We start from the raw sequence: 25,000 nt of genomic DNA, 5'->3' as shown, positions 1-25,000 counted from the left end.
ATGTATGATGTTACAACGCAGGTTATTACAATGCCTGCCATTACAACGCGGTTTTTACATCGCATACCTTTACAACGCATAGCGCTTTGGGGCGCTGGATAGTGAAAAGTTTAATTTTCTATTCCAACTCCAGTCCCCGTGGACACTAGGGAAGGTGCTGGATAGAAAATTAAACTTATTCACTATCCTAGAGCGCCCCCAGCGCAATGCGTTGTAATGGTTTGCGTTGTAATGACCGCGTTGTAATGGTAGTGCTTGTAAAAGTTTCGTTGTAAAGGCTGTTTACCGACCATTTTATCATAGGCATTTCAAATTGTTCTCCTGAACAAAGTTTCTTTTTTCCAACTTTCATTCTTTCTTTACTTTTCTGTTTTTCAACTTTCCTTCCTTGCAGACTTTCTTCCTTCATTCTAGACTTCTTTCCTCCTTTGCATTATTCTTTCCTTCGTTCGTTTGCGCTGTCATTTCATTTGTCCCTCACTTTTCTTTACACTTTTATCCTTCCTTTTTATCTTACAATGCTTCGTTCCACTGCTACTGCTTTGCCCCACATCTGTGTCATGGTATCTGCTTTCTTGCAATGTATCTTTTTAGCTGTTGTTTCTGTCCTGCGACCTGCGAGTCACACATTTGAGTTATGAAGTCTCGTTAAGATCTATTGAATTTTCCTGAAACTGATGTAGCGGGTGCCCTCTGCACCCTTGGTTTTTGTTACACTGAGTTTTGTTTCTATATAAAATGGTTGTATTCCACTTGTATGACAAAAGAGAAGGACAAAAAACATTGAAAATCACCAAAATAAATAAAAAACAAAACAAAAATAAGTTATATTTAAAAATAAAGGCCTTTCCGGCATACATTTTTAGTTTCTTTCAATAAAACCACAGTTTCCATTGTCCTAGAACCACAATCATATCTCACAACCCATTTAAAATCATTTTCAAGGGACAGATTTATGTTGTTAGGATTTGGGAGCTATCCAACAAAGGATGCAATCCCTACATGGGAACAAAATTGGCCCACAGCTGTAGGATATGTGTTTTTTATAAAGAATCTTTTATGCATATTGTAACTACTTGCCCTCAGCTGTTAGAGAAGAGGAAAGCTCTGCTAAAATTCATCTTTAACGAATTAGGGGTGAGAACATGTCGACAAGCTATTATAACTTGCCTCTCTGGGAACACGGCCAGCCTGATTCCACAGTTTGTAAAGTTCGTCCTCATCGCAGAAAAAAAGCTACTTGGACCTGTTCTGACTAGGAGAAATTGTCAATTATTAATTAACTGTTTTGAATGTTATATGATGTTAGATACTGCACCATTGCACTTTAACTAACGCTGCTAAATGTAAGACTTTGCACAAGTGCTTCTTAACCATTACTGCTAGTTGTAAGATATTGCATAGGTACACTTTATCTACGGCATCTTAATTTTGGTACTCCAACGTATGTATTTTAAATTTGGGGGCAAGGCAGCTAGTTCCTTTGAGAAGGTTTTTAACATCCATTTGGAGAAATGGCTTTTGTGATAGGTGCGAAATATGAAACCCTTTTAAAATGTACTCTGATATTACTTGTAACAAAATCTATTATATGTGTTTTTGTTTTTTAAAGTTGCAATATTAGACCGATCAAATTGGTATAATTAAGTGCACTTTCATTTTTGTTGCTAGATGTAAGACACTGCATAGGCACACTTTACCTAATGCACTTTAAGTATGGTACTTTAAAGTATGAATTTTAAAAATTGGGGTAGTGTAGGCATTTCATTGTGAACATTTAGCTTTAATTTGAAGGGATATCTTCTGCGACTGGCGCGAAATACGGAAACTATTCCCAATGTACCTTGGTATTATTTTCAACACCATGTAGTAGTATATGTGCTCTGTCAGTTAAAGATGTGATACTAGTCAGATCTATTGGTATAATCACCCAAAGTGTCTTTATTGATTTTTAAGAATCAATAAACAAAGCATTTCTTCTTCCATTGTCCAGAACCTGATATTTTTCACTTGGCATACAAAAAACAGTGTGCAATAGGAGAAAAAAATCATGAATACTAAAGCCAGATTTACTAACAGTTCACACAACGCAGTGCAGGGCAGCAAGGAAAGTTGATGCGCTGCATTGCGCGAAGGAGAATCAGCGGAACTCCGCCATATTTTAAAAAACGATGTCACTGTCCAGCGCATTCCAAGCTCCGGCACACTTGTGGCAGCCTAGCACCAATGCAGAGACCCTTGTGCCAAGGTGCAAGGGTGTCTGTCTTGTGGGCAGGATTATTTTTGTGCAGGAAGGTCACAAAACAGTCCGTAAATGCTTAGTCCTCTTTGTTTTTGTGCTGCAGGAAATAACGAGGACAATAAAGATATTTATCCTTTTTTACGCCAGCCCGGGCAGGCGAGCTATTTTGACACAAATCCAGGTTCACTGACTTTAGTAAATCTGTTTTTGCGTCAAAATATATTGGCGGTTGCATGGGAACGCCTATACTTCACCCATATAACGCCTCCCTGCCACAAGCGCTGTGTTGCGTTACTTTGCAGGTAAAAAGTGACGCAAGCCATACAAATATCAATTTACTGTTCTTTGTAAATGCTACTTGTTGCAGTGCCTTGTGTGAACTTGAATGGTACAAGAACAGTGCAAGTGCTAAGCACATATTGGCCTAGTTGTATACCACTGCCAGGCACTCCGTCCAGTAATTTGCACTGCCAGGGGCAATGCACAGTGGGGTTTGGCTGCCTGGTGTGTTAAGTGAAAGATGGGTTAAGGCAGTACATCCCAAAGAAACATTTCATAGATTACTTTGTTAAAGCTACATTTATAATTTGTTCTGCTCCAAAGGCATTCATGTTTAAACTAAACTTCAGAAATTTAAAGTGAGGTTTGTCAGTTTGGTTTCCTAGGAAAACATAAGCCCCGGGTATGCATTGCTCATGATCTCACTTATGACATCACTGATGACATCTAAAATGACCTATTTGATGACATCACTAATTACATCACTGACGAGATCCCTTATGACATCAACAATGACATCACCGATTATATCACTGTTGTAGATTTGTATGATTTCACTAAATAGCTCCACAAAAGTATCAATACAAGCCACATCTTAAGACCTTTTATTCTCTCATAACAACAGTTAGTAATGGCATAGGGTCAAACAGTGTTGATGGCATATCCACATGTGTTCTACACTGAAGGCACACATCGCTATGACTTTCAGCCACACCTATTCATGAACCTGTATGTTTCATTTCTTGACCATCAAACTTAAGACTTAAGAGTAAGACAGCATAACAATCAGCCACAATTGGTATCCTGCCTTGTCTTTGTCACATCAAGGTCACAGTAGGTCAGACTTTCCTGTCTACCAGTACATTTTATACCCAAAGTGCCATTTTATTGTGAATCTTTGTGATTAGTTTACCTATACATTGAAAAATGTTTATGACTTAAAAGGTGAAATCTGTTTCGCAGATCATGCCATACAAACCACTTTTAACCCCAATATCTATGGGTAAAGCTAATAGAAAATAAGCCTGCTTTACCTGGTGCATGGTATATGTGATTTTAAAACATATACTAAGCTTGTTGCCTTTCAGCCTGCATCCTGCGCATGCGCAGTACATTTCAGTGTGGTAATTATCATACAAACAGCACATCCTTCAATCTGTCTCTGAGGTCTCATGACCGTGTGGGCCAAAGCTTACCCAATATATGGTGAATTTGACCATCTCCCTATATCTTGGATGCATAGAGTCCATTGTCCTCTCCGACTTGACTACAGTGTGAAGTGAACATATTGTGAGGAAAAAAGTTGTGGTTACAAAAATAAAGAAAATCGAAATGTGTTTTGCCACATTGGGCAGAGTTAAGTGTAGTGAGAGCAAGGGGCAATGAGGCATCTTCTGCTGAGGTATAGAGAAGCATTTAGGTGGGTGACTAGTAAGAGTTTTTTGGGAATAAGGGAAGGGTAATGTTAAGGGTAGTAAGGAGTTGGTAGGGTTCAGGGATTGCTGGCAAGGGGTTTTAGGATTCAAGGAAAGGTTGTGGTAGAGGCTAGTAAGTTTATTTTAGGGTTCAGGAAAGGGTAGCGTTAACAGGTATTACAGTAATTGTTGAGTTCAGATTAGGGTAGAATTAAAGGAAAATTAAGGATTTTTTAGGGTTCAAGGAGGAGTGGATAAAGCGGTAATAAGTTATTTTAGGGTTCAGGGAAGGGGAGCATTAGGGGTGGTAAGGGTTTTTTGTAGGTTTCAGTTAAGGGTAGGGATAAAGGGTAGCAGGGAGTGGTAGAATTAAGGTGTAGTTCAGAGTTTTAAGTGTTCAGGGATATCAGTGTCATGGGGTACCAAGGAGCTACTAAGTCACACTTTCAAACATTAAGGAATGCATGTAATAAAAACAACTTTTAAATTTGGACATTTTTGGAATTGTCATAGGTAATAATGAAGGGCAGGACATTATCACCTTGACAATTTCAACTCATCCTTAATGTAATCAGCTATATAAAAGTCAACTACATTTCAGCCAACCCCATCTCCATATTATACAGGAGCTATGGGTCTCACTTAGAACTTTGCATGTGGCACACCTGTCCGGCAAGGGGGCAAAGGTCATGTCAAGTCAAGTCATAGAATTTATATAGCGCACTACATACCCAGAGGGTTTCAAGGCGCTTAGGAAGGGGAGGGGGATTACTTGTCAAATATCCACGTTTTAAGTTGCTTTCTGAATGCTAGGTGGTTCTGGGTAAGGCGAAGGTAAGCGGGGAGTGAGTTCCATGTTTTAGCAGCCAGGTATGAAAAGGATCTGCCTCCCATGGTGGTCTTGTTGATGCGAGGTACAGTGGCGAGGGCTTGGCTGGAAGAACGTAGTTGGCGGGAGGGGGTGTAGAAGGACAGTCGTGAGTTGAGGCATTCTGGACCGATGTCGTAGAGTGATTTGTGTGCGTGGGTAAGCAGTCGGAAAGTGATCCTCTTATTGACGGGTAGCCAGTGGAGGTCTTTAAGGTGACCAGAGATGTGTTCGTTGCGTGGGATGTCTAATATGAGTCTGGCTGAGGCGTTTTGGATTCGTTGGAGTTTCTTCTGGAGTTTTGCGGTAGTACCTGCGTAGAGGGTGTTTCCGTAGTCCAGTCGGCTCGTGACCAGAGCGTGGGTGACTGTTTTCCTTGTGTCGGAGGGGATCCAGCGAAATGTTTTTCTGAGCATGCGAAGAATGTTGAAGCAGGAAGAGGATACGGCGCTGACTTGTTTGTTCATTGAGAGTGAAGAATCCAGGATGACGCCTAGGTTTCGTGCGTGGTCTGTCGGGATGGGTGCTTTTCCGAGGGCTTCCGGCCACCAGGAGTCGTCCCATGCAGAGGGGGATGTACCTAAGATGAGGACTTCTGTTTTGTCTGAGTTCAGTTTCAGACGGCTTTGTTTCATCCATTCGGCAACTTCTTTCATTCCTTCATGTAGGTTAGTTTTGGCGGTGCTGGGGTCATTGGTGAGAGAAAGGATCAGTTGAGTGTCATCCGCGTAAGAGATGATGTTGAGGTTGTGTTGGCGTGCGATGGCCGCGAGGGGGCTCATGTATACGTTGAAGAGGGTGGGACTGAGTGAGGATCCTTGTGGTACGCCGCAGATGACTTCAGAGGCCTCGGACTTGAATGGTGGAAGGCGGACTCTCTGGGTTCTTCCGGTGAGGAACGAGGTGATCCATTCAAGTGCTTTTCCTTGGATTCCGATGTTATTGAGGCGTTGTAAAAGGGTTTTGTGGCAGACTGTGTCGAATGCTGCAGAGAGGTCAAGGAGGATGAGGGCGACTGTGTCTCCGTTGTCCAGTAGAGTTCGAATGTCGTCTGTTGCTGCGATGAGGGCGGTCTCAGTGCTGTGTTTTGCTCGGAAGCCAGATTGTGAGGGGTCGAGGGATTTGTTGGCTTCGAGGAAGGCGGCGAGCTGGTTGTTGACAGCTTTCTCGATGACTTTGGCCGGGAATGGAAGAAGTGAGATGGGGCGGTAATTTTTGAGTTCGGTGGGGTCCGCTGTGGGTTTTTTCAGAAGGGCGGTGAGTTCAGCGTGTTTCCAGTCTTCCGGGAAGGTGGCGGAGTTGAAGGAGCAGTTGATGACGTCTCGGAGGTGCGGTGCTATGACGGAGTCTGCTTTGTTGAAGATGTGGTGAGGACATGGGTCTGTGGGGGATCCTGAGTGGATGGAATTCATCAGGCGGATGGTGTCCTCAGTGGAGATTGGGTTCCAGTCGTTAAGGGTGTTCACGGGGGGAAGATGATCAGCAAATGGTAGGGTGGGTTGGTTTCCGGGTTGGTTGTCAAAGCTGTTGTGGATGTCTGCAATCTTGTTGTGGAAAAATGAGCCTAGGGAGTCGCAGAGGGTTTGAGAGGGGGTGATGTCGTTGGAGTTGGCCGAGGGATTGGAAAATTCCTTGACGATGTTGAAAAGTTCCTTGCTGTTGTGAGCGTTGTTGTCAAGTCGATCCTTGAATGCTGTTTTCTTGGCTTTTCGGATTAGTTGGTGGTGAATGCGGGTGGCGTTTTTGAGGGCGTCCTTGGTGCTGGTGGTTGGGTCTTTTTTCCAGGCCTTTTCAAGGGAGCGGCAGAGTTTCTTGGACTTCTTGAGATCATCGTTGAACCATGAGGCCTTTTTGCTGCCAGGTTTGTTTTGACGTTTTTTCAGTGGTGCTAAGGTCACCCAGCTGGACTACTGCTCGCCATATTTCTATGCCATGGAATACTTGTTCAGAGGCCATAAACCCATCCCTTCCATAGTCCAGTCCGGCTAATGTATGCCACAGACCGTTGGACAAGATGTGGGGGACAGTAAATACATCCTTGCCCTTAGAGCAGGTAGAGTGGACTAGTTGTATGTGTGAAAATCTGGGGACTATCACACACCTCCCTATTCCGTGGGCAAGGCAGGGAGGTTCACAAAACAGACAATGCCCTTGTGCGGGGTATGGGGCTACCAAATACCACCACTTGCCCTAGGAATCCCAGTGAAGGATCAATATGGCCATTATCTCCAGGGGCGTTAATGTTTAATGATGCAGACATTAAGGCTCGTTCATGGTGGGGGGCATTGAGTCACATGAATGCCTGAGTGCATGCACGCCTAGACATAGCATTTTCAAGCAAAACAAACAGTGAAATTCAATGATGAAACTACGGGTAAGGGGAGGCTAGGTTTGATGGAGTATTAATACAAACCCTAAAAATACCTGAAATCCAAAAACATTAACTCTCAACGCCATCATACACCTTTACGACATCACACATACAATAGAGTGTCACATAATCTATATATAACACCTCCATATAAATCAAAGAGATAACTCAATGGAATTCTCCCTTATAATCCCAGAACGCCACCATACAACACCCAGAATACTATAATACAAAGCCATATAATGAACATTTCCTAATGTAGGGTATAACATATTTTTATGAATACAAACTTACTAATAATGATCTCAGTGACATATATGTTTGCTAAGTATGTATCAACCTATAGAAACAATAATGCAATTACAATTTATATTGCGGTCAAACTGTTGGATATTCAGTGGGTATTCACTCAGTCGTTCATTCACATCTCATTTCCAGCTGTCATGCATGACAACATGGGCTGCATCAGCTCGATCTGCCACCAGTGTCCAGAAGGTTTCAAGATCCTTTCTAAAATATATCTTACCAACATTTGTTTGGTGAGCTGCCCTGCCTAAATCCGAAATATATAGAATGCCGCAACACTCTTGACGCTCACAGTAACCCCATTTTACTGCATTTCCCTTCTGTCAGTTCTTTGCAATGGCTCCCAACCACCTAGTGCTTGATCTTCAAACTCATTCCCAACTACCTAGTGTGCGATCTTCAAACTAATTCCCCTATCACCTAGTGGTTGATCTTAAAACTCATTACCAACTACCTAGTGTGTGATCTTCATACTAGTTCCCCTACCACCTAGTGTGTGATCTTAAAACTTATTCCCAACTACCTAGTTTTGTGATCTTCAAACTTGTTCTCAACTACCCAGTGTGTGATCTTTAAACTCGTTCCCAACTATCTTGTGTGTGATCTTCAAACTAGCTCCCCTACCACCTAGTGTGTGAGCTTAAAACTCGTTCCCAACCACCTAGTATGTGATCTTCGAACTAGTTCCCCTACCACCTAGTGTGTGAGTTTAAAACTCATTCCCAACTACCTTGTGTGTGATCTTCAAACTTGTTCCCAACTACCTAGTGTGTGATCTTCAAACTCGTTCCCAACTACCTAGTGGGTGGTCTTCAAATGTATTTCCAATCACCTGGTGCGTGATCTTCAAACTTGTTCCCAACTACCTTGTGTGTGATCTTCAAACTAGTTCCCAACTACCTTGTGTGTGGTCTTCAAACTTGTTCCCAACTACCTTGTGTGTGATCTTCAAACTCGTTCCCAACTACCTAGTGGGTGGTCTTCAAATGTATTTCCAATCACCTTGTGTGTGATCTTCAAACTCGTTCCCAACTACCTAGTGGGTGGTCTTCAAATGTATTTCCAATCACCTTGTGTGTGATCTTCAAACTTGTTCCCAACTACCTAACTTCAGCTGCAGATGGGAGTGGATATCAGTATTGGGTACCAGATTTTGGAATTCTACGCTCTTTCAATGATGCTGAGGCGAATTTGTCCCTCTTTTTGAAAAGCATGCTTTCTTTCTAATACCCCTAACTGACAGCAATGGTGCCTAGGGACAATTCTTTTTGTAGTGCATCTTGTAATACAATATATGCAGATACAGATTTGCATTTAATCAGTTGTTACCACAGTAGCCCGGGTTTAGAAGGTGTTTGAAGCAACATACCTTGCCTCTTGTTCTCCTCCTTAGGTGGACGAGTCTTCCCCAGTTTCATGGCTGAAAATACTCCTTTGCCCACTCTGCAAAGAAATAAGAGAACATTGACTTTTTGAGCCTGAATTTGCCATACCATATAACAAACATTTTGAAGGAAGTCATGGTTGTAAATGATTGTTTGGAAATATTCAATGTAGACATCCCTGGATCTTTGACATTTGATTATCCTTCATCACCACCATAATCATCTTCATTTGTTTTGTATAGTGTGTTAACAGAGGCACAGGGTCAAGACTGATTAGCATTTGGACAGGTCTCAACTGGGGTGGCATATGAGCAAAAGAATGATGGATTTAACCCAGCTCTCTTGACTGGGGGTGAATGTTTTGATTTGTTCTGCATTCCGTCCATCAATTATGTGTCTTTTGCTTTCTCGCCTTAAGTGCGCCAGGTTTGGAGCTCTCTTTAGAGAAGTGACTCTTCTTCCAAAGGGAAAGTAAGCCTCATGAGTTGCTAAGGGAGTATTGCCCGGGAGACCTACGTAGTCATTCTGGGGTGACGGCTGCTACCAGTAGGGGTTAGCTGTGTAGTGCCTCATTAAACTATTCCCCATTGAGCACTGCAGTTAATGTGAGTAGTCTCTGTGTTTAGCAAGACCTGTCTGAATCTGATATGAGTTTATAATCTGACCAGAGAAAACTTCAGTGTTCCCCTCCCTTCCCCCTACATAACTCACATCTTTAAACTTCCAGGAAATTCATGAAAATGATCAGAAACATCACCTGATTCCTGGAGCTGGATATTGTTCTGTCATGGAAAATCATTCCATCAAGGGCTTTGACACTAGGCGCTAGATTTTTGACACACCTGTAGCGAGGACATTTCGCTTATTAGTATTTGGGCACAAAATCACCCTCTGGAATCAATTCTTCACCCCCTCAGATGGACCCGTCAAGATGACGCCAATAGTTCATCTTCCCGGCACTAACAGTCTTACAAAACAGATTCTTGTAAGGTTGAAAATTAGTTCAAGAGGGGAGCAAGAGACATAAACTCAAAATGGAGGAGCATGATTTTTTTCTGGGTTGGTCGCATTGTCAAGGTGATGTTACTGAATCTACTGAATCTACTAAACCACAAGCGGGGGACTTCGGTCGATTTGTTCTTCCTGTTGAAGCTATGAAGTCTATTTTATGACAAGACTTTTTTCAGCTTGTGAAATGAATAATAACCGACCAGCTGTGGCTCGTGTTAAACATCTTTGTCTGTTGCTCAATACGAGGTCAGTGGGTAGTCATGCCCTGCACATTTATGATCTCCTTGTCAGGGAAAATCCCTTATGTCTTCTACTGACTGAAACCTGGCTGGGCGAGGCGTCTAATCCGGACATTTTTTCAGCCATTCCCCCGGCATATAACATCTTCCGGCAGGACAGAGTCAGTGGAAGGGGTGGCGGGGTTGCTGTGGTGGTGAAGAAGAGCGTGTCCTGCTCAGTTCTCCCCCTGAACTCTATCGGGGGCTCTGAGTCTCTTGCCTTTACGCTTAGACTGTCCCCATGCCAAGCTCTGAAGGGGCTGCTGGTATACAGGCCGCCAGGCCCGGTGGGTTCCTTTTTTGAGGACCTGCAGATGGCCATTTCCGAACTGGCGCTCTCCACACAGCATTGTGTGGTGGCGGGTGATTTCAATTTCCATCTAGACGTGGCGGACGATGCAGATTCAACTAAACTGCTGGACATTACATCTCCTCTGGGCCTTGCACCTTTTGTGAGGGGTCCTACTCATGAGAAAGGGCATACCCTGGACCAAGTTTTTTCGTCAGCCCCGATCGTTGAGATTGAAACCCTGCCGGTGCTCTGGACGGATCACAGGCTGATTAGGTTCTCCGTGTTGGAGAATGGGCGAATGAACAGCAGCGCCCCTTTACAGCCCAACTAGCCTCGAAAGCGCTGCATAGAGTGACGCCCGATATGTTGGAGCAGGCGCTTGTCGATCATCCATGCCCTTTTTCGGGTAACTTGGATCAGGACACTGAGGCTTTGCAGCTGTGGCCGACTGAAAGGCTGAATGATCTTGCCCCAAGGGCGGCCCCCCGGTCCACGGCAATACGGCAATCTGTGCCGTAGTTTACGGAGGCACTGCGCGCGGCTTGCAGCCAATGTAAGGTTGCTGAGCGAGCCTGGCGCCTTCAGTATGACGGGAAGGCCAAACTCGCCTACAGGTCGGCTGTGAAGGCTTATCACCGGGACATCTTGTGCGCAAAGAAGGAATATCTTGCTAGGAGGATTGAGGCGTCAGCAAACTCCTGTAAGGAGATCTTCACTGGGGTGAAGGAGTTCACGACCCCCAGCTCCAACTTGCCCCTCTCAGTGTCATCTGACTCATGGGCGTGTGATCTTGCCAGCTTTTTTACAGATAAGATCAAGGCGATTCAGGCCTCCTTCTTGGAGAGGTCGGAGGAGGGATGCTGCGGCTCCGGGGCGGGACACGTTCCATCGTCCACACCTGTTGCTGTGCTGTCGGATTTTCCAACTGCGCCAAAGGTAAGCCCGTCTACGCCCATCCGCGCCTGGACCGCACCCAGCGCCAGAGCCCCTGGTCCTCGTAATGTCCACCCCCGCCGCATTTCTTACAATGCCACCACCCTCCTAGCCCTCAACTCTAACCGTTCCCTCAACTGCGTCCAAGCCGCTCCTGGACACACCCATGGTCCCTTTTCATGCAACTCCTGCAAGTTCGACGGCACCAAGAACAACTCCTCATCTACGATCACACAACAGATATCCGACCCCAACCATCTAAAATGCATCCTGCTCAACACCCGATCGGTCCACAGGCACGCCATTGACCTCTGGAATCTACTAGACACCATCTCTCCGGACGTCGTCTTCCTAACAGAAACATGGATGAATGCCTCTTCAGCCCCAGACATCACCATTGCCATCCCGGAAGGCTATAAGATCATTCGCAAGGACCGTACCGGCCACACAGGAGGAGGTATCGCTATCGTCCACAAGAAATCCATCCGCATCTCAACCAGCTCGGACGTCAACCTCGCCAACTCTGAACACCTTCACTTCCAGATCCACATCGACCCCAAAACCACACTCAGAGGCACCCTCCTTTACAGGCCACCAGGACCCCGCGCACAGTTTAGTGAAGACATCACGGACTTCATCACTCCACACGCGCTCCCCTCAGAGGATTACATCCTTTTGGGAGACCTCAACTTTCACCTTGAAAAGAACAACGACCGCAACACCACCACCCTTTTGGACAACCTCGCCAACCTCGGACTTAAACAACTTGTCACCACCTCCACCCACATCGCAGGTCACACACTCGACCCTATCTTCACCTCCAGCAAACATGTCTCCTTCAGCCACACCACAGCTCTCCTTTGGACTGACCACAGCTGCGTTCACTTCACCTACAACAAGCCCACCTCCAACAACCACCCCCAACCCACTCTGCAAAGAAACTGGAACAAAATTACCATCGACCAAATCTCCTCATCGCTTCTTCAAAACCCCCCAGCCCACTCCTCAAACCCAGACCAAGCAGCCACTAACCTCACCCAATGGTTATCCAACACCGCCGACATCTTAGCACCACTGAAAAAACGACAAATCAAACTAGGCAGCAAGAAGGCCTCCTGGTTCAACGATGATCTTAAGAAATCCAAGAAACTCTGCCGCTCCCTTGAGAAGACCTGAAAAAAAGACCCAACCACCAGCACCAAGGACGCCTTCAAAAACGCCACCCGTATACACCACCAACTGATCCGGACTGCCAAGAGAGCCGCTTTCAAGGACCGACTAGATAACAACGCCCACAACAGCAAGGAATTATTCAACATCGTCAAGGAATTTACCAACCCCTCAGCCAACTCCAACGACATCACCCCCTCTCAAGCCCTCTGCGACTCCCTAGCCTCATTCTTCCACAACAAAATTGCAGACATCCACAACAGCTTCGACAACCGACCCGAAAACCAACCCACCCAACCCCCTGCAGGACCCCCAGCCCCCCTGAACATCCTCAATGACTGGAAGCCAATCTCCACTGAGGACACCATCCGTCTGATGAACTCTATCCACTCAGGATCCCCCACAGACCCATGCCCTCACCACATCTTTAACAAAGCAGACTCCATCATAGCACCGCACCTCCAAAACGTCATCAACTGCTCCCTCAACTCCGCAACCTTCCCGGAAAGCTGGAAACATGCCGAACTCAGTGCCCTCCTGAAGAAACCCACAGCTGACCCCACCGAACTCAAAAACTACCGCCCTATCTCACTCCTTCCATTCCCGGCCAAAGTCATCGAGAAAGCGGTCAACAACCAGCTCGCCGCATTCCTCGAAACCAACAAATCCCTCGACTCCTCACAATCCGGCTTCCGAGCCAAGCACAGCACGGAAACCGCCCTCATCGCAGCAACAGACGACATTCGAACTCTACTGGATAATGGAGACACAGTCGCCCTCATCCTCCTCGACCTCTCCGCAGCCTTCGACACGGTCTGTCATAGCACCCTTTTACAACGCCTCAGAAACGTCGGAATCCATGGAAAAGCACTGGAATGGATCACCTCGTTCCTCACGGGAAGAACCCAGAGAGTCAGCCTCCCACCATTCAAGTCAGAGGCCACTGAAGTCATCTGCGGCGTACCCCAAGGGTCCTCACTCAGCCCCACCCTCTTCAACGTATACATGAGCCCCCTCGCGGCTATCGCACGCCAACACAACCTCAACATCATCTCCTACGCCGACGACACTCAACTGATCCTATCACTCACCAAAGACCCGAACACGGCCAAAACCAACCTGCATGAAGGAATGAAAGAAGTAGCCGAATGGATGAAGCACAGCCGTCTAAAACTGAACTCAGACAAAACAGAAGTCCTCATCCTAGGCACCTCCCCCTCCGCCTGGGATGACTCTTGGAGGCCAGAGGCCCTTGGAACAGCACCTATCCCGACGGACCACGCACGCAACCTGGGCGTCATCCTGGACTCCTCACTCTCGATGAACAGACAAGTCAACGCCGTTTCTTCATCTTGCTTCAACATTCTTCGCATGCTCAAGAAAACATTCCGCTGGATCCCCACCGAAACTAGAAAAACAGTCACTCACGCCCTGGTCACGAGCCGACTGGACTACGGAAACACCCTCTACGCCGGTACCACCGCAAAAATCCAGAAAAAACTCCAACGCATCCAGAACGCTTCAGCCAGGCTCATATTAGACATACCGCGTAAAGAACACATCTCTGGCCACCTGAAAAACCTCCACTGGCTCCCCGTCAATAAGAGGATTACTTTCCGGCTCCTAACCCACGCACACAAAGCACTCTACGAAATCGGACCCGAATGCCTCAACACACGACTGTCCTTCTACACCCCCTCCCGCCAGCTACGATCCTCCAACCAAGCCCTTGCCACTGTACCTCGCATCAACAAAACCACCATGGGAGGTAGATCCTTCTCCTACCTGGTAGCTAAAACCTGGAACTCACTTCCCACTCATTTTCGCCTTACTCAGAACCACCTAGCATTCAGAAAGCAACTTAAAACGTGGATATTTGACAAGTAATTCCCCTCCCTTCTTCAAGCGCCTTGAGACCCTCTGGGTATGTAGCGCGCTATACAAATTTATTGACTTGACTTGACTTGACCGATGCGTCCCTGTTGCTGCTGGCCAGTCTTAAATCGGGCTCGCCGCTTGACCCCTGCCAAATTTTTGGCCGGGATGGCTGCGGTGGTGAACCCACTGGTCAACCCCCTTCTTAATGCCTCCTTGAGGGAGGGGAGTGTCCCACGCACCTGGAAAAAGGGCGATGGTGATCCCCCTCCTGAAAAAGCCTGGTTTAGATGCCGAGGTTCTGGCCAACTATAGGCCAATCTCTCTTCTCCCGGCTCTGGCTAAGATCACAGAGAAACATGTGCATGGCATCTTGTCTGGTTTTTTAGAAACAAACAATCTTCTTCATCCATCCCAATCCGGATTCCGTCCGAATTTAAGCACGGAAACGGCTCTGTTGGAGGTCTTGGAGGTCATTCGGCAGACTTTGGATGCTGGAGGCAAGGTCATGCTTGTCATGTTAGATCTGTCGGCGGCCTTTGACACCGTCCCCCATGAGGCCCTAGGGGGACGGTGTTCAAATGGTTCACATCTTTTCTTGAGGGCCGCCGCCAGACGATCTGGGTCTCCCAGAGCTCCGCTGAGATGCCGCCACTGGGAGTCGGAGTTCCACAGGGTTCTGTGTTGAGCCCGACGTTGTTTAACATTTTCATGTCCCCTCTGGCGGCCTTGGTGGAGGCTTATGGGGCCCAGATCGTCACATACGCAGACGACATGCAACTTCTCATCACATGTGGAAAAGATCAGGCATTTGATGGAGAGAGCATCCGGGGGTGCTTGGGAATGGTCTTCGACTGGTTCCAGCGGAATAGCCTGAAGGCCAACTCCAGCAAGTCGGAGGTCTTATTGTTCAGCTGCGCCACTGACCCTGAGTGGCAGGAATGGTGGCCGGTGGATATGTGCCCTGCTGCACAGTCATCGTTGGTTGCCAAAAATCTGGGAGTCAAGCTGGACAATAAGCTTATGTTGAGAGCGCATGTTCTTGGCGTGGCTGGCACCTGTTTCGGCATCCTGAAGATGCTTCGCAAGTTTTTACCTCTGCTTTCTGCTGAACATAGGCGGATCACTGTGCAGGCTCTTATTGGATCCAGGTTGGATTATGCAAATGCCCTCTTTCTAGGTCTCCCGGATTATTTGGTCCAGCGCCTGCAGGTGGCGCAGAACTCTGCTGCTCGTGCCATTTTTGGCTTTCACAGGCGAACACGAGTTTCTGGGCTGCTGCAGAAGCTGCACTGGCTGCCCATCCGGAAGCGGATCATGTTTAAATCTTTGACACTGATGCATAAAGCACTTTTTGGCTCAGGCGCCAGGTATTTGCAACGGAGGCTGTCCTTTTACCGTCCAGCCCGCTCACTGCGGTCAGAATCTCTTTTCATGGCCGTGGTTCCGCGTGTGAGAAAGGCCCGCACTGGGGGTCGCTCCTTTAGCTTCAAGGCCCCTCAGCTTTGGAATTCGCTTCCGATGGTTTTACGTAGCACCTCTAATTTGCTTCAGTTCAGGAAGAGCCTAAAGACTTGGCTTTTTAACCTCTAGGCCTTTGCTTTTGTCTGTTCTCTGTCTGTTGTGTTATCTACACTGAGCTGCATGTGGAAAGCGCCGGAACACTCTTTTAGAGTAGCCGTGCGCTATATAAACACAATATAACATAGCATAACATAACAAATAACTCGAGGTGTTGGAGTCAAATTAGATGCTTGTGGCTTGTAGCAGTTAACATATTAGAAGAAAATAAAAACAAAATACAAAACAATATGAATAAACCTGTCTCCAGTTGACAAAGATCATATCAGGTTCCAGCAAAGACTCATTCAGGGAATGAAAGGGTTTTTGCGATACGATAATCCTATTTTGGTATAACATGCATTTAAATGTATAGGTCAATAAACCATTGCTTGGCAACCAAGCTTCAAGATATATCTATAGCAAGCATTGGGAAAATCACTAGTTCTAGAGTTGGCAGCCAGCTTTGTCAATGCTTGTTTGGTTTATTGTGGTTCCTGTGAAACGTAATTGTTGAAGTACCTGGCAGACCTGGCCATATAGGTAAAAAAATGGCTAAAAGCAAAAAATATTTGTTGGTCGCAAAAATCACACATTGCCATAGTAGCTTCTAGCACTGAAGGAAAGTATATTGTGTGCCAATGTGCTCCCTGTAAATGAAGTAGGCCAATGGCTGAAGTGGGCCGACCCACTGCCCCATGCTGAATGCTGGGATTGGCAGAAAAAAATGTGAATGACAAATGTGAATGACACAACTGACCAATGGATGAAGAGGGCTGAGACTAAAAGCTCCCATAAGTAAGTTTACTAACTACTTATTTTAATAAAATCAAAAGGTCTTGGCTAATACAAGACCTAAATAAATGGAGGAGCAACAAATATACAACGATCTGCATTAGCTTAAGGACCCCGGTCAAGTGAGGCAATTGTTGTTGAAAAGGCTGGGCCTGAGAAAGAGGGGTTGGCGCAGAGGAAAGGTGGAAGGAAGAGGTTTGGGGGAGAGATAGGGTTCAAGGTAGGTATCTATCCTGTGGTGATGGCTGATGCATACAGTGTCAAGATTCACAGCAAAGAAGTCAGGAGATCGACTAGTGAAGGCAAGACTCATGACCCTGCAAACTATACTAATAACAAATAATAAACTCAGCCATTTTGAAATGTAAACCCAGTAGGATGAAGGGAACAATGATACGAAAAGTATGTATATATCAAAGAAAATGGGTATGCCAAGATCATAAGCCCATTATGAATCAGTGCAGCATTTTACTATCTGGTCCCTCAACGTTCACATAAACTCATGACCAGACGCAGAGTGCATGGAAAATATACCATTTCATTGCTAAAGGGTACCACTCCATCCTCAAGTTTCTGATGTCTACAAATATTTCCATATCCGAGCCTCAATTCATAACCCTCTTTTGCAGGTTGCAGAGAGACCTCTACTCTGCAGCACCTGACTCCAGAAAAGTATATATGCGTCTGGTAGAAAGCTGCTGTGGATTGAGACTCTCTGATCTCAAAATATTATGTGTATTTGCTAAATAGCTTATGAGGATTGAAAGACTCACTGATCTCACAATATTGTATGGATTCACTAAATAGCTTATGTTGATTGAGACTCTCCGACCTCACAATAATTATTGTATGTATTTGCTTAATAGCTTATGTGGATTGAGACTCACTAATCTCACAGTACTGTGCGCATTCGCTAAATAGCTTTTCTGGATTGAGACTCACCGAAATCACAATATTGTATGTTTACTAAAAAGGTTGTGTGGCTTAAGACTCACTGACCTCATAATATTGTATGTATCTGCTAAATAACCTCCGTGGATTGAGACTTCACTGACTCACAATATTATATGCTTCTGCTAAATAGCCTCTGTAGGTTGGGACATCATCGACTCACAATATTACATGCGTCTGCTAAATAGCCTCTGTGGATTGGGACCTCATTGACTCACAATATCACATGCGTCTGCTAAATAGCCTCTGTAGGTTGGGACCTCATTGACTCACAATATCACATGCGTCTGCTAAATAGCCTCTGTAGGTTAGGACCTCATTGACTCACAATATTACATGCGTCTGCTAAATAGCCTCTGTGGATTGGGACCTCATTGACTCACAATATCACATGCGTCTGCTAAATAGCCTCAGTAGGTTGGGACCTCATTGACTCACAATATCACATGCGTCTGCTAAATAGCCTCTGTAGGTTAGGACCTCATTGACTCACAATATTACATGCGTCTGCTAAATAGCCTCTGTAGGTTGGGACCTCATTGACTCACAATTTTACATGCGTCTGCTAAATAGCCTCTGTAGGTTGGGACCTCATTGACTCACAATATCACATGCGTCTGCTAAATAGCCTCAGTAGGTTGGGACCTCATTGACTCACAATATCACATGCGTCTGCTAAATAGCCTCTGTAGGTTAGGACCTCATTGACTCACAATATCACATGCGTCTGCTAAATAGCCTCTGTAGGTTGGAACCTCATTGACTCACAATATCACATGCGTCTGCTAAATAGCCTCTGTAGATTGAGACCTCACTGACTCACAATATCACATGCGTCTGCTAAATAGCCTCTGTAGGTTGGGACCTCATTGACTCACAATATCACATGCATCTGCTAAATAGCCTCTGTAGGTTGGGACCTCATTGACTCACAATATCACATGCGTCTGCTAAATAGCCTCTGTAGGTTGGGACCTCATTGACTCACAATATTACATGCGTCTGCTAAATAGCCTCTGTAGGTTGGGACCTCACTGACTCACAATATCACATGCGTCTGCTAAATAGCCTCTGTAGGTTGGGACCTCATTGACTCACAATATCACATGCGTCTGCTAAATAGCCTCTGTAGGTTAGGACCTCATTGACTCACAATATTACATGCGTCTGCTAAATAGCCTCTGTAGGTTGGGACCTCATTGACTCACAATATCACATGCGTCTGCTAAATAGCCTCTGTAGGTTAGGACCTCATTGACTCACAATATTACATGCGTCTGCTAAATAGCCTCTGTAGGTTGGGACCTCATTGACTCACAATATTACATGCGTCTGCTAAATAGCCTCTGTAGGTTGGGACCTCATTGACTCACAATATCACATGCGTCTGCTAAATAGCCTCTGTGGATTGAGACCTCACTAACTCACAATATCACATGCGTCTGCTAAATAGCCTCTGTAGGTTGGGACCTCATTGACTCACAATATCACATGCGTCTGCTAAATAGCCTCTGTAGGTTAGGACCTCATTGACTCACAATATTACATGCGTCTGCTAAATAGCCTCTGTAGGTTGGGACCTCATTGACTCACAATTTTACATGCGTCTGCTAAATAGCCTCTGTAGGTTGGGACCTCATTGACTCACAATATCACATGCGTCTGCTAAATAGCCTCTGTAGGTTGGGACCTCATTGACTCACAATATCACATGCGTCTGCTAAATAGCCTCAGTAGGTTGGGACCTCATTGACTCACAATATCACATGCGTCTGCTAAATAGCCTCTGTAGGTTAGGACCTCATTGACTCACAATATCACATGCGTCTGCTAAATAGCCTCTGTAGGTTGGAACCTCATTGACTCACAATATCACATGCGTCTGCTAAATAGCCTCTGTAGATTGAGACCTCACTGACTCACAATATCACATGCGTCTGCTAAATAGCCTCTGTAGGTTGGGACCTCATTGACTCACAATATCACATGCATCTGCTAAATAGCCTCTGTAGGTTGGGACCTCATTGACTCACAATATCACATGCGTCTGCTAAATAGCCTCTGTAGGTTGGGACCTCATTGACTCACAATATTACATGCGTCTGCTAAATAGCCTCTGTAGGTTGGGACCTCACTGACTCACAATATCACATGCGTCTGCTAAATAGCCTCTGTAGGTTGGGACCTCATTGACTCACAATATCACATGCGTCTGCTAAATAGCCTCTGTAGGTTAGGACCTCATTGACTCACAATATTACATGCGTCTGCTAAATAGCCTCTGTAGGTTGGGACCTCATTGACTCACAATATCACATGCGTCTGCTAAATAGCCTCAGTAGGTTGGGACCTCATTGACTCACAATATCACATGCGTCTGCTAAATAGCCTCTGTAGGTTAGGACCTCGTTGACTCACAATATCACATGCGTCTGCTAAATAGCCTCTGTAGGTTGGAACCTCATTGACTCACAATATCACATGCGTCTGCTAAATAGCCTCTGTAGATTGAGACCTCACTGACTCACCATATCACATGCGTCTGCTAAATAGCCTCTGTAGGTTGGGACCTCATTGACTCACAATATCACATGTATCTGCTAAATAGCCTCTGTAGGTTGGGACCTCATTGACTCACAATATCACATGCGTCTGCTAAATAACCTCTGTAGGTTGGGACCTCATTGACTCACAATATCACATGCGTCTGCTAAATAGCATCTGTAGGTTGGGACCTCATTGACTCACAATATCACATGCGTCTGCTAAATAGCCTCTGTAGGTTGAGACCTCTCTTCTTACACAAACTATCTGAAGAATGATCTAACGCTTGTTTCTCCATTTCATCCTCTATCACATCCTTAGGCAAATAACAGCTGTCCCTCAAAAAGAAAGAAGAAGGAGATGTACCCAGTGCACCAAGAGTGAACCAATTCAGTCATCTTGAATACTTTTCTTGCTGCAATATTGTTAGCTACATTCCATTGACACTGCATGTGGTCTAAGAGTGAGAGGCTACAGTACCAAGACTAAATAGGAAACCTGGCAGTGCTGTGAATGGAAAGGCAATGGGAAAGGATTACCTTTCTATTCTAGACTCTCACTGACCTAATTTGTGGTGGATCTCCCACTACATTCTGTAGGAAGGGGAGGGCTTCGGAGGGAGCCGCCACTGCTCCGGGGTAGGTGGAGCTGAGAAAAAATGTGTTCACACATATTCAGATCAAAGCTAAATATCAGATCTCTACGTTTTTAAGAAGACCCAGAAAAGTAATTTCCAATTTTACCTACCTAGAGCATCCCCGTTAAGAGGATCACTTGGTGAAATCCACCGCCCGAAGCTGGCTCTCTGAATCCACCGCTCACACACAGGTGCTCAAATCCAAAATATATGATCCCAGGGAAAAATTGATGACCTCCTCTTCAGTTTCGTAACAGAAATCCCAAGCTCCACAGGCCTTTTTGGAATATTGGTGACAGCACCGAAAGAAAACGAATGCCAAGGAAGCCGACAAGGAAAGAGTTGCAGGAGACTGTGAGGCAAAGGCTGCGGGGAACGGATGTCAGCCGACACCTCACCATTAATATTGGATGAGACTAGGTGAACCTGAGACATTGGCAACTGTTCTGAGACCAAGAGCGGTGGAACACAATTAACACATTTTGGTGGTCTTTGCTGCTGAGGACACTGGCTCCCAAGATCAAATAAATGTAAATTACCAGGTAAAAAAGACAACATATACTATCAATTCTACTGTGTTGAGTAGCATGTGTGGTGTCTGATTCAGAGGTGGACGCTTCTCACTGCCCAGGGCTCACGTATGCTTCTGGGGAACACTTTGTTGCTCTGCATGCCTGGCTAACTCTGAGTATCCGGTTACTCAGTGAGTATTAAATATTTACAGTCTGACAGATGAAAATACTGCCTGGTTTTCTCCCTCTGAATCTACATTTTGGGAGTGAGCCAGCTTTGTCTTTTGGAAATTAAGTAAGCCAGCAAACAAAAGCCCACAGGGAGACTTGTCTCACCTTTCACCAAGGAGGCATCTAGGATTTTGCTTCTGAGGATGGAGGGCACAACAGGACACAAATGTGGGATTTTAAGTTACAGTACAACTAGTCTCTGTATGTTAGAACAGTGGGATCTCTGTAGCACTCCGCCACACCTCCTCCACTGGCCTGATAATGCCTCTGAACTCAGGAGTAGATTTTGCCCATTTGTGAGTGTTAAAGCCATTCCATCAGAAAGCACAACTGCTTCTCTCAGGGATGTATTAGACCCAAGGCTTTATGGACACAAGCACGCCTCACCTTGATAGGTTGACATTTGCTTTTCCTCAAAACCTACAAATGACATCATAAGCTGTTGTTAAGGCAGTGAAAGCAAGATGCAAACCTCCATTACAAAATTATGTTAGCAGTGTGGGTGTGTGTGCATGTGTTCGTGTATGCGTGTGGGTGCTATGTATGTGGTGTTTGTGGTCGATGTGGGTGTGTGATTGTGCGTGTTTGAGTGTATGTGCACATGGAACTCCCTCCCCAATCCACCTCCGATTGACCCAGGACCACCTTTCCTTCAGGAAGCAACTCAAGACCTGGCTCTTCGAGCAGTAGCAGACCCCCCACTCCGCCCCGCCCCCAGCGCCTTGAGACCCTTCCGGGTGAGTGGTGCTCTATACAAATTTTATGATTGATTGATTGATTGGGGGATGTGTGTAGCGTGTGGGTAGGGATTTATGCAATTCCCGCAAAGAAAGCAAAGCACGTGAATTTCACCAGTTTTTTTTTCTGCCCGCAGAGTGGAATAGGACCTGATCTGCTGCTCCATGAGCGAAAAAAAACTAAACAAAATCAGAGGGTCTTTTGAAGCTATGTGGAGAAAAGGGCTATGAATTTACTCTCATGCAATTAGCACTAATGTAGATACATAGCTCAGTCCATGTCAAAGCAACTTCTCCAGCAGGAAAGTCTGTTTGCAGTGCCTGTCTAGAGGATCCTCTTGGCAGGCTCTACACTGGAGGGGGAGTTCATTTGGAAAGCATGCCCAGGGGTCAGCCATTGTAATTGAGTTAATGTACTTACCCTTAAGTTAGTTACAACGGGTGGCTCTTGACAGTGCCAGATGTAAGTTTATGACATAGTAGTACATGTGGGAGGGACCAGGAGAGTGGCTGGAAAAAGGAGTATTCTTGCTATTTAGTAGGAGAGGTTTAGGGAGGAGGAAGAAGGGATTTAGGGAGCAATGTGCACCCACCCAAAAAAGAGTCAGCTCAATGCTTTCCACAAACTGCACTTCTAAAGTTACTATAGGCAACAAAATGAACCCAAAATAGTAGTAAATGATTCCAGCTCAGAGCTGGACACACACTGCCAACCACTGGTACCGCAACACCCTCCCATAGAAATTAATTGAGGTGGGAACTTAAAATAAAACACCATAGGAACAGTTTTCCTTTGGTTTATTAAACATTCAAAATTGTTCCTATACCTTATCATAGGGAGATTACATAGTCAGTGAGGAGATCTCCGTATGGTAAAGCATAGAAAAAAGTAGAAAGGTTTATTGAAATTGGAAAAAGTTATTAAAAATATTTTTAGCTTTGATAATTTAAATTATTTTTATATGTTTATTTTAAATATGGAACAAAAGAAAAACTGCTACAGCACCAATTAAATATTTTTGAATTAAATCTTTAATGACTGTAAATATATTGAATAAAATAAATTTTTTCTGAAGTTTAAAGTAAAAAATAAATTCTCACAGAAAGTCAAAAACATTTGTAATTTATACTTCAACAATTATTAAGATAATAAAATGAATAATCATAAGTCTTTACAGTGTGCAGCTGCCTCTGAAGAGCTTTCCGGCTCTTACAGGAATACAATAACACACGCGAGCAACAGTTTACACATGCAGGCAGGATCCTACTGATCGAAGAGGAAGGTCTTCAGCTTCTTTTTAGAGATGGCTTCTGGCATGGTTCTCTCAGTGTAACAGGGAGCCCAGTCCATAATTTAGATGCCAGGAAAGCGAAAGACCTGCCTGCTCTTCTGGCTTTGTGGGCACGTGCATCAGAATAAGATTATTGGACCTAAGAGATCTGGCCTGACAGCAAGGCATACGCCTTTTTCTGCAGCGTACAAGCTTTTTTTGGTAGTAGGTTCTATACGAGAGAACAAGAGCTTTGTATTGACCGCGCTTCGCCACAGGGACCCATTCAATCTTCTCAAGTGTGGGCTGATGATTGGCCAAAGGGGATCTTTAACGCCACTCTTGCCGTTGCATTTTAGACAAATGATAGGCTGTGAACCAAGCAGTCCCAGAACCTCAAAAATAGTGCATGGACCTGCCCATGACCTGAACAATGGTATCACGAGTATGATCAGGGACTAGAGGCAGCTTTTTTTGTGATCTTAGTTTGGCAAGGCATAAAAACGATACATTCCAAATTTTATACGCAAAAGTAAGGTCTGCGTCAAATTTATTACCAAGATTACTAGCAGTGGAATGGGGAAAAGACCTACTTCTTCGGTCCACCAGCTGGTCGACCAAAGAGGTGGGGGAGGGGGAGAGGAGTCGTTAATTATCAAAGCCGAAAAGCCTGTGCTTGAGAGGCTCTTCTAGACCAGCCAAGATTCTTAAGTCCATGCATGATGCGCTGCCCTTGTCCAGTATTTTTCTTTTATTCCATTAGAAAACAGGACTAGACTGGAGCATCACATCATGCATGGACTTGGGAAGCTTATTGGTAATTATTCCCTCAGAACTTTGGATGTGAGATGTCTTGAGTGTATTTCCTGTAAGACTCCTAATAAAGGAGATGCCAGCTTGGATCATGGCCAAAGCTGATTTAATCAATAACACCTGCCCCAGATAGACATTTAAGATACACTATACCTCCCAGACTGAGATATTACAACTGTTCCACTGTGTGGTAAGTAGTACAATAAAAGGCACGAATGTTAATGTGATGTTACGGCTGCTCAGTGGGTTATTACATCAGATGCATATATCTGGTCTGCAAATCATGATGGAGCAGATTTACACGAAAGTGATGCGTCACTTTCCCTGCACCACTCTGAGAAACCCTTGCGCCATCATGGATGCGCCATATTTATTATATATGGTGCACCATGGCTCAAGGATTGACAGATGCGTAAAAAATTCTGACGCATCTGTTGGGGCAAAAGTCACGCATTGCGGGAATTGTGTCGCAAGCACAACGCAACTCCAGCAATGCATTTTGAGGCATATTTCCACAACACTGC

At 45.2% G+C, this 25,000-nt stretch overlaps 1 protein-coding gene across 1 annotated transcript in view; it reads right to left on the bottom strand.

Moving 5' to 3' along the window:
* The window catches only part of OTOF (otoferlin), a 784,068-nt gene that overhangs the window by 335,450 nt on the left and 423,618 nt on the right, over positions 1-25,000 (bottom strand). The window contains exon 4 of the mRNA XM_086928061.1: positions 8,851-8,924. Within this exon, the coding sequence (XP_086784187.1) occupies positions 8,851-8,924 (74 nt within the window). The remainder of the gene's footprint in view (positions 1-8,850; positions 8,925-25,000) is intronic.

This window comes from Lissotriton vulgaris, chromosome 6 (assembly GCF_964263255.1).
Source record: "Lissotriton vulgaris chromosome 6, aLisVul1.2, whole genome shotgun sequence".
In the NCBI taxonomy this organism is placed as follows: domain Eukaryota; kingdom Metazoa; phylum Chordata; class Amphibia; order Caudata; family Salamandridae; genus Lissotriton; species Lissotriton vulgaris.
The sequence above is the reverse complement of the archived record's forward strand: the minus strand, read 5'-3'. Positions and strand labels throughout refer to the sequence as shown.